The sequence below is a fragment of the Cebus imitator genome, unplaced genomic scaffold (assembly GCF_001604975.1).
Source record: "Cebus imitator isolate Cc_AM_T3 unplaced genomic scaffold, Cebus_imitator-1.0 Scaffold72, whole genome shotgun sequence".
Taxonomy (NCBI): Eukaryota; Metazoa; Chordata; class Mammalia; order Primates; family Cebidae; genus Cebus; species Cebus imitator.
The window spans coordinates 6,611,733-6,621,845 of NW_016107387.1; the positions used below are offsets into that span (position 1 = coordinate 6,611,733).

Sequence of the window (10,113 nt, forward strand, 5' to 3'; positions counted from 1 at the left end):
TCTCTTGACCTCGTGATCCACCCGCCTCAGCCTCCCAAAGTGCTGGGATTACAGGCGTGAGCCACCGCGTCCGGCGATGTTTCTTTTTTTTAAATTTTTTCAATTTTTTTTTTTTTGGAGGGGGATAAGGGGTCTTTCTTTTTTCAGGAACAGGGTCTCTTTCTGTTGCCCAGACTGTAGTACAGTGGCATAATCACAGCTCACTGTAACCATGAACTCCTGGGTTTAACTGATCCTCTTGCCTTGGCCTCCCAAAGGGCTGCGATTACAGCCACTGCACTTGGCCTTACCTGTAGAGGTTGAGGCTGAAGTGAGCCATGTTGTGCCACTGCACTCCAGTGTTTTCTGTTTAGGTATTAGCTATTGGCTTTGTGCTGTTGAAGATGAGAAGCTAGCCCTTCCGAAGAAGGATCACTGAGGTTAAAGAAAGAAAAAAGAGCTAGGTATGGTGGCTCACACCTGTAATCCCAGCACTTTGGGAGACTGAGGCAGGTGGATCACCTGAGGTCAGGAGTTCGAGACCATCATGACCAACATGGAGAAACCCTGCCTGTACTAAAAATACAAAATTAGCCAGGTGTGGTGGCTCATACCTTGTAATCCCAGCTACTTGGGGGGCTGAGGCAGGAGAATCACTTGAACCCAGGAGGCGGAGGTTTCGGTGAGCCGAGAACGCACCATTACATTCCAGCCTGAGCAAAGGGAGTGAAGCTCCGGCTCAAAAAAAAAAAAAAAAAAGAGAAGCCCTTTTTTTCCAATCTCCCTGTCACCCCAGCTTCACTTCCCATCCTCCTGTGTTTAGTGTTTGCATTATTATGATTATACCAATCACGGTTGATCCATGTGAATAGTTATAATTGTTTTTCTTTCCTGCACCATTTGTGTTTTTCCTGGAATTAATAATTGCCTTGTCTTTCTGTTTGCTTAGTATCCTGTGTACTCTAATTTAGCCCCAAATTCTCCCTTAATTAATCTCTCATAAGGATATACAATCACTTAGGGATTTCAATCTACTTCATTTTTTTTTGAGACAGAGTCTAGCCCTGTTGTCCATCCTGGAGTGCAAAGGCGAGATCTCAGCTCATCACAAACTCCGCCTCCTGGGTTCAAGTGATTCTCCTGCCTCTACCTCCCTACTAGCTGGTATTACAGGTGCGTGCCACCAAGCCTGGCTAATTTTTTGTATCTTTAGTGGAGATGGGGTTTCCCCGTGTTGGTCAGGCTGGTCTCAAATTCCTGACCTCATGATCTGCCCACCTCAGCCTCCCAAAGTGCTGGGATTACAGGCGTGAGCCACCTCGCCCGCCCTTAATCTACTTCATTTTGAAGAACTTTCTCAAAAAGCCATTAGACCTGCTGCAGTGCAGAGAGGCGATCTTGACACTGTTGGGATCGCCCTTCACCTTCATCCTGGGGATCCCCTTTGCCTCTCTCTTGTGTTGAGGTCCTGGAACCTGTGTTTCTTCTTTCTAGGTTTATTCCCTTGTTTTGATGGAGCTTTTTGAGAAAGGGTACTTGGGAGGTAATTTTGTTGGGAACTTAACAGTATGAAAATGCCTGTTCTATTCTTGCACTTAATTGAGAGTGTGGGCCAGGCACAGTGGCTCATGCCTGTAATCCAAACACTTTGGGTGGCCAAGGTGGGCGACACACCTGAGGTGAGGAGTTAGCCACACCAGCGTGGCTAACATGGTGAAACCTGTCTCTACTAAAAATACAAAAAACTAGCCGGCTATGGTGGTGGGTGCCTATAATCCCAGCTACTCAAAAGGCTGAGGCAGGAGAGTTGCTGGAACTTGGGAGGCAGAGGTTGCAGTGAGCTGATGTGGCACCACTGTATTCCAGCCTGAGTGACAGAGCAAGACTCCATCTCCACCAAAAAGAAAAAAAAAAAGGAAGAAAGAAAAAAAAATTGAGCATGGCTGGGTATAGGAAATGAGGTTGGAAATAATTTTTTTTTTTTGAGATGGAGTCTCGCTCTGTCACCCAGGCTGGAGTGCAGTGGTGCAGTCTCGGCTCACTGCAACCTCTGCCTCCCAGGTTCAAGAGATTCTCCTCCCTCAACCTCCTGAGTAGTTGGGATTACAGGTGAATGCCACTGTGGGTGGCTAATTTTTGTATTTTTAGTAGACACGTTTCACCATGTTGGCCAGGCTGGTCTCAAACTCCTGACCTCAGGTGATCCACCCACCTTCCAAAGTACTGGGATTACAGGTATGAGCCACCTGACCTGGTTAATTTTTGTATTTTTGGTAGAGATGGAGTTTCACCATGTTGCCCAGGCTGCTCCTGAACTCCTGATCTCAAGTGATCTGCCTGCTTCAGCCTCCCAAAGTGCCCAGAGCCACCACAGCTGGCCTTGGAAAATTTTATTGAATAATTATTACTATTGATTTTGGATGATTTTCTCCTTTCCAAATAGTTATTTTTGTTATCTCTGGAATTCTGGTTATTCAGATGTTGTATCCCATAGACTAATCCTTTAATTTTCTTATGTTTTATTTTCCTTTCTTCTATGACCTTTATTTATTTAGAGATGGAGTCTCACTCTGTCTTGCAGGCTGGAGGGCAGTGCACGATCTCAGCTCCCGGCAACCTCTACCTCCTGGTCCAAGCAATTCTCCTGCCTTAGCCTTCAGCACAGCTGGGACTATAGGAGCCACCACGCCTGGCTAATTTTTGTATTTTTAGTAGAGATGGGATTTCATGTTGGCTAGGCTGGTCACGAACCTGATCTCTAGTGATCCTCTTGCCTCTGCCTCCCAAAGTGCTGGGATTATAGATGTGAGCCACCTCACCCAGCCTTATCTCCTTTATTTTTTGCTGTATTTTCTGGGAATTTTTTTCCCCCTTTGCATGTGATCCTCCTACCTAAGCCTCAGAGTCTCACTCTGTCACCCAGGCTGGAGGGCAGTGGCATGATCATGGTTCAGTGCAGCCTTGATATCCTGGACTCAAGGGATCCTCCCACCTCAGCCTCCGGAGTATCGAGGGCTACAGGTGCCTACCACCATATCTGGCTAATTAAATTTTTTTTTATTTTTAGTATTTTAATACAGTTCAAATCGGTGTGTCTGGTTCATTTCAGTTCCTTCACTGTCAAACCCGGGGGCATGGACTGCTTCAGTTTCCCTGCCATCTCTTTGTCAGTAGTGACCAGGGTGTGAAAGTATCTGCTGCATCAAACTTTAAACTTCACATTGTCCTTATTTTTCTTGATCTTGACAGATCTGGCATCCCTTCCTCAGGCCGTGAGCAGAAAGTACTTGATTTCCTCAATTTTCTGAGGCACAGCGACGAGGTGCCCTGGGAATGGGTGTGGACCAGGACAGTGAGCAGCAACTGGGGAAGAGGATGAAAAAGGAAATTTTTGTATTTAATGGTGGGGACAAACAGACTTAGAAGTCTCTGACTTCACAGAGCTTATAGTGTGATGGCAGAAGAAAGACACTGGACAAATTATTAATATTTATAATAATTCTTAATATTGCAACCATGGCCAGGCATGGTGGCTCATGCCTGTAATCCCAACACTTTGGGAGACCAAGGATGACGGATCACCTGAGGGCACCTGAGGTCAGGAGTTCGAGACCAGCCTGGTGAAAATCTATCTCTACTAAAAATACAAAAATTAGCTGGGAGTGGTGGTGGGTGCCTATAGTCCCAGCTACTTGTGAGGCTGAGGCAGGAGAATCCCTTGAACTCAGGAGGCAGAGGCTGCAGTGAGCTGAGTTCAAGCCACTGCACTCCAGCCTGGTCTGTTGAGCAAGACTGAAAAAAAAAAAAAAAAAAAAAAAAAAAAAAAATTAAAAAATATATATTGCAATATTGCAAACATGATGATGTGGCAGTGGAAGGTGGGGACCTAACCTATGTGAGTATCCTGGAAGGCTAAATAAATTCTGTTTAAGTTGGGACTTGAGAGATAAATTTGTTGAAAACAAGGACATTCTACCTGAATGTCCCACAGGCCCCTCAGACTCAAAGGGCAAAACAAACTTAGTAAAGTCATCACCTTATTTTCTAAACCTTTATCTCCTGTGCTATCTATCTCTTCCATGATTGGCATTACCATTTACTCTAACCCAAGTCAGAAATCTGGGAGTTGTCCTATGTTCCATCCACTTCTTCATTGGCTCCTGACCCCACCCACACCACCCTCCATCACCAATTCATGTCCATTCTGTTTCTAACAGGCTTAAATTTACAGAGGCTGGGCCGGGCTCCGTGGCTCACGCCTGTAATCCCAGCACTTTGGGAGGCTGAGGTGGGTGGATCGCCTGAGGTCAGGAGTTCGAGACCAGCCTGGACAACATGGTGAAACTCTGCCTTTATTAAAAATATTAAAAAAAAATTTAGCTGGGCGTGGTGGCGAGTGCCTGTAACTCCAGCTACTCAGGAGGCTGAGGCAGGAGCATCACTTGAACCCGGGAGTTGGAGGTTGCAGTGAGCTGAGATCGTGCCATTGTACTCCAGCCTGGGCAACAAGAGTGAAACTCTGTCTCAAAAAAATAAAATAAAATAAAATCATGGAGGCTGTACTTCTGTTACTCATAGCCCTAATCCACGTAGGTCATCAGTATCTCTCAGCTGTAACGGCTCCTCACTTGCCTCACTGACTTTGGGGCCATCATCACTCTTTAATCTATTCCTCACATTTGTAAAATGCAAATCTTTCCATTATGCTACCGCTTAAAATCTTTCAATGGCTTTCCAGTATGGATAAGGGGAAAAATTGTCCTGGCTGGATGCAGTAGCTCATGCCTGTAATCACAGCACTCTGGGAGGCCAAGGGGTGTGAGTCACTTAAGTCAGGAGTTCAAGACCAGAGACCAGTCTGGCCAACATGGTGAAACCCCATCTCTACTAAAAATACAAAAATTAGCTGGGCGTGGTGGTGCATGCCTGTAATCCCAGCTACTTGGGAGGCTGAGGCAGGAGAATCATTTGAATCTGGGCGGGGGGGTTGCAGTCAGCCGAAATTGTGCCAGCGCACTCCAGTCTGCGTGACAAAATAAGACTCTGTCTCCAAAAAAAACCCATTTTCCTTAACCTGATTTACAAGTCCTCACAATTGAGCTTCCTGCAGCTTCTTACTTCAGCCAAATGCTATTTGGACTAGTTATAGTTCTCCAAAGGCCATGCCCTTTCTGCTCCCCTGTACCACTGTATTCCTTATTCTCTTGAGTATATATATATATTTTTTGATATGGAGTTTCCCTCTTGTTGCCCAGACTGGACTTCAATTGCACAATCTTGGCTCACTGCAACCTCCGCCTCCTGGGTTCAAGTGATTCTCCTGCCTCAATCTCCATAGTGGCTGGGATTAGAAGAGTGGGCCACCATGCCCAGCTAATTTTTGTGTTTTTAGTAGAGACAGGGTTTCACTACCTAGGCCCGGCTGATCTTGAACTCCTGACCTCAGGCGATCCGCCCATCTCAGCCTCCCAAAGTGCTGGGTTTAAAGGCGTGAGCCATTGCACCCTGCCTATTTTACTCACTTCTACCTAAACTTCACTTATCTTAGCTCAAGAATGTGAAGTTGCCCAGGCGCGGTGGCTCCTGCCTGTTATCCCATCACTTTGGGAGGCCTAGGCGGGCGGATCACCTGAGGTCAGGAGTTCGAGAGCTGCCTGACCAACATGGAGAAACCTCGTCTCTACTAAAAATACAAAATTAGCTGGGTGTGGTGGTACCTGTAATCCCAGCTACTCCAGAGGCTGAGGCAGGAGAATCGCTTGAATCTGGGAGGCAGAAGTTGTAGTGAGCTGAGATAGCGCAGCCTGGGCAACAAGAGCAAAATTCTGTCTCACACACACACACAATGAATTTTCCCGCTATTACCCTTATTCCATGACAGTTTTTCCTATTTTGAATTTCCTTAGCAGTATTACTATTATTTATTTATTTATTTTAAAGATGGGGTTTCACCATGATGGCCAGGCTGGTCTTGAACTCCTGACCTCAGGTGACCCACCCACCTCGGCCTCCCAAAGTGCTAGGATTACGGGCGTGAGCCACCGCACCCGGCCCTATTATTTATTTTTTAAGATGAAATCTCACTCATTGCCCAGGCTGGAATGCAGTGGTGTGATGTCTGCTTACTGCAACCTCTGCCTCTCAGGTTCAAGCGATTCTCCTGCTTCAGCCTCCCAAGCAGCTGGGACGGCCATCATGCCCCTCTAATTTTTGTATTTTTAGTAGAAATGAGGTTTCGCCCTGTTGGCCAGGCTGGTCTCGAAATCCTGGGCTCAAGTGATCCACCTGCCTGATCCTTCTAAAGTGTTGGAATTACAGGCGTGAGCCACCGCGCCTGGCCGAAACTATTCTTAAAACTTTCTTTCTTTTTTTTTCCTTTTTATTTTGAGACGGAGTTTCGCTCTGTTGCCCAGGCTGGAGTGCAATGGCGCGATCTTGGCTGACTGCAACCTCTGCCTCCCGGATTCAAGCGATTCTCCTGCCTCAGCCTCCCGAAAAGCTTGGATTACAGGCGCACACCTCCACGCCCGGCTAATTTTTGTATTTTTAGTAGACGCAGGGTTTCACCATCTTGGCCAGGCTGGTCTCGAATTCCTGACCTCAGGTGATCCGCCCGCCTCGGCCTCCCAAAGTGCTGGGATTACAGGCGTGAGTCACCACGCCGGGCCAAAACTTTCATTGTATCATAATTTCTTCAAGGAAAAGCCGTGACTCTTAAATCTACTATAGCACAGAGTTACAGATTCTTAAAAGATCGTCGATGCATAAGCGCAGACGGTAAAGCTCAGCGCGTGCGCCGGGCACCTTTTCCCTTGCGGCGACTCTTTTTTTTTTTTTTTTTTCCGGAGCGTGCGCACGAAGATAGACAAAGGTGGGGAAAGTGACCCAGCAGTCGTTCAGGCGCATGCCCATCCCTAACTCTTCCGAGCCTAGTGTGGCTGGCGGCGGCGGAGTGGGTGTGGCCTGAGCGCTGTGTGACTATGTGGCCGACGCCCAATCGGACTGAGGGAGCCCGGCCCCTCCCTCCCCTTGATTGGTTGATTCTCAGTGTTGTGGGGCGGGGAAAGGAAGAGACCGGGCGGTGGAGTGGTGGGGCGGTGAAGAAAGAAGGCTAATCTTGTTCTGCGCAAGCGCCAGGATGCGACCAGGAGGGGGCGTGAGAGAGTGAAGGGGAATGTGGAAGCCCCGATGCGCTGGCGAGCGCTAGCTGGGGCTCTAACCTTGACGCCTGCGCCGTGGCCCTCGGGGCCCCGCGCGCAGCGGGCGGGTGCCCGGTGCGCCTGCGCAGTAGGCGGTGGTGGCAGGGGGAGGTGGAGGCTGTGGAGCGGCAGCGGCAGCGGCGGGTCCCGGGACTGAGGCAGCAGCGGGGGCGGCGGCGGGCGGAAGCTGAGGTGACGAAGGCAGCGGCGGCGGCGGCCGTTTCCCTCACGGTGGCGGAGACCAAGGCGGCGGCGGCGGACGGGGAGCGGCCCGGCCCCGGCCCCCTGCTCGTTGGCTGTGGCAGGGCCGCCGTGGGACCGGCCCGGCTCCCGCCCCCCGCGGCTCCCCCTCCAGCTCCTCCTCCGGGGAGACGCCGGGGGCCTGGCCCGGCCCGCACTCAGACTGCTGCTGCAGCCGCCGCCGGGGGAGTCGGAGGCGGTGGCGGCGCCATGGGCGGCCTCGCCTCTGGGGGGGATGTGGAGCCGGGACTGCCCGTCGAGGTGCGCGGTTCCAACGGGGCCTTCTACAAGGTGAGACGGCGCGCCGACTGGGGACACCGGTCCTTAGCCTCCTACCCCGGCCGGAGCTGGGACGCGTGGGGCGGGATCGAGCTTTCGGAGCTGAGTCCTGACCCTTAGAATCTTAGACCCTTCCTCCCACCCGCAGCCCTCCCTGGGATACCGCTTGGAGTGAACCCTCTTCCTTTTATTTTGACCCCTCAAATGCACCTGCTTCTACCCCCATCTCAGGGAGAATGAACTTCAGGCCGTTATTGTCCCTGGCTTGGCGCTCCCTGCCCCCCAGGAGAGACCCTTTTACCCAGCTGCTAATCGACTGTTCCCGTTGTCTGTTGGAAGACATACCTTAGACCTTAATCACATCTTCCCCACCGACCAAGCACATGGAGAATTGTCTTTCTTCTTCCACACGATCCCCTTGGGAAGGCCCTCTGTCCCATATCAGATCCTTTCATCTCCCTCAAAGAGGCATCTGCCTACTGGCTCTGGAACACTCACCCACTTTCATCTTATATTCTGGTTCCTAAGCCAAGGAGAAATGGTCAAAATCCATTTACGACGTTTGGCATCTTTGACCTCAGGAATCCTGGGTTGGATCAGTTAAGTTGCCTCCCAGCCAGCCATAAGGCGGCATCTTTTCGCAAGTCTCTCACCCCACCCCACCTTGATCTCAAGGCCCACTGGTCTACCGTTCTACCCAGGGATGGATTTGAGGTCTCACTTAGACCTCAGATGCCTTCAGGTCATTCATATAGTTTCTTCATCTTGAGGCATGTAAGCTTCAGATTCATAATCTCTAAAAGGAAGTTCATGAGGTTCGCTTCTGTTTTTCTTAATATTTCCGCTTCTCGAAGACTTTTGGCCAACTATTCTAGTTCGGGAATCTGACAGCCTTTTTTGGAAGAAGGGATCATCTTTCAAAGACCCTTTCTTATTTCACCTCTCCCTTTGCCCAGGATTTGGTTCCTTAGAACTCCTTGTAATACCACCTTCTTTATCTGCTCGGAATCCATTTTCTAGGACATTTTTTCCCATTTAGATTAAGCCAGAGAGAGCCCTTTCTTGCCTCCCAAGAATTTTCCTTTGTGTGACTGTTGCTATTCTGAACCTCTTTTGGATTTGATGCCTGGAATTGTCCCAGAGACTTTCCTGATTTCTGTCTCATTCTTTGATTTCACCCTGGGGAGCTGGAGAAGAGATAGCTTCCCATGGCATCACTTGTTAAGAGTGGATCCCTCTTCCCCGTTTCCTTCAGTTCCTCTCAGGCCCTTTTCCCCCACAGTTGTCCTCTCTAATTTCTCATGCCCTTGGAAATGTCTTTCTCTGATTCCTTCCGTAAGTCATATTTTTCTATAACTGCAGAGGGTCTTGTAATTTCCCTTGGGTGGTTTCTGCCTCTACTTCAATTGCTGAGTTCATTGTAGTCATTTTTTACTCACTCTGCATGCTGATCTGTTTTTGCCTTACTTCTTTCATCAGATTTTCTTGTGTATGGTGACTGTGGGTACCCATGTCTAACTTACCTTGTCAATTCAAGTTTCTGGCTTTTCCTCCTAATATTTCTGTATTCCTGTGTAATCCCCAGGAATTATCTTATTCCCTCTCTAAGCTGAAGGAGGCTCCCAGTTGATCTCTTTTGTCATTTTCTGCATACTTGCCTAACTCTTGGGACTTTTTCTTCTAGTCTGACTCCATAGCATTTCTGTTTTCTTTGGCAAAAGTCTCTAATTCCTTTCTGCTTTTGATAGAGCACATTTGTCTCTCATATCCTTTTTCCCAAATTGTATTACCTTTGTTGAAATAGGCTTCCTTAAGTGGCCCTCCCTGCTTCCCTCGGTATCTTTCCATCTGAATCCTTACCACCCCCTAATTCTGGGTTCTAAGAAAAGTGATTCTTAAATTGAGTCCAAGATCAAGATATGTTTGCTTTGTTCTAGGAAGCTTGGGAGCTCCACACAGCTGGGAAAGATTGGTATCCAGTTCAAATGAACTGTATGAGATGGCTGGGAAGGGACACATTTTCTGTTCCACGTATGAGTATCCAGTAGAAAGTCTGTGAATCTTTTCCCTTTCTCCTGTGTACTGTGGCAATGATAGACTTGAGTAGATGGGGACCAGGATACTCTGATTCAGAGAGTAGAGTTTGGGGTTGAGCTGAAAGTGAGGTAATGTGGTAATGTGGATCTGGGCAGGTTAGCAGTTTTTGCCCCATTCCTGAGTTAGAAACAACAAATCCCTAAATTCAGGCTAATCTTCAACTCTCAGTACCTTATAGATATTATCCATTCTGACCTTGCTACTGATTTAATATTCATGACTCAGCAAACTTTGGTATGGGTCAGGGAGTGTTTATACTGCTTCTGGGAAGGTACTTTTCTCCTCTCTCAGAAGTGGGCCCTGTTGTCAGTTTTCTTTT

The 10,113-nt window shown here is 48.5% G+C and overlaps 1 protein-coding gene and 1 pseudogene across 1 annotated transcript in view; one reads left to right on the top strand and one right to left on the bottom strand.

Moving 5' to 3' along the window:
* Positions 1-3,038: 3,038 nt before the first annotated feature.
* LOC108306435 lies at positions 3,039-6,891 on the bottom strand (annotated as a pseudogene).
* A 367-nt stretch (positions 6,892-7,258) lies between these two features.
* The window catches only part of FXR2 (FMR1 autosomal homolog 2), a 26,591-nt gene continuing 23,736 nt past the window's right edge, over positions 7,259-10,113 (top strand). Inside the window, exon 1 of the mRNA XM_017531367.1 lies at positions 7,259-7,709. Coding sequence (XP_017386856.1) covers positions 7,629-7,709 — 81 coding nt within the window. The 5' untranslated portion in view covers positions 7,259-7,628. The remainder of the gene's footprint in view (positions 7,710-10,113) is intronic.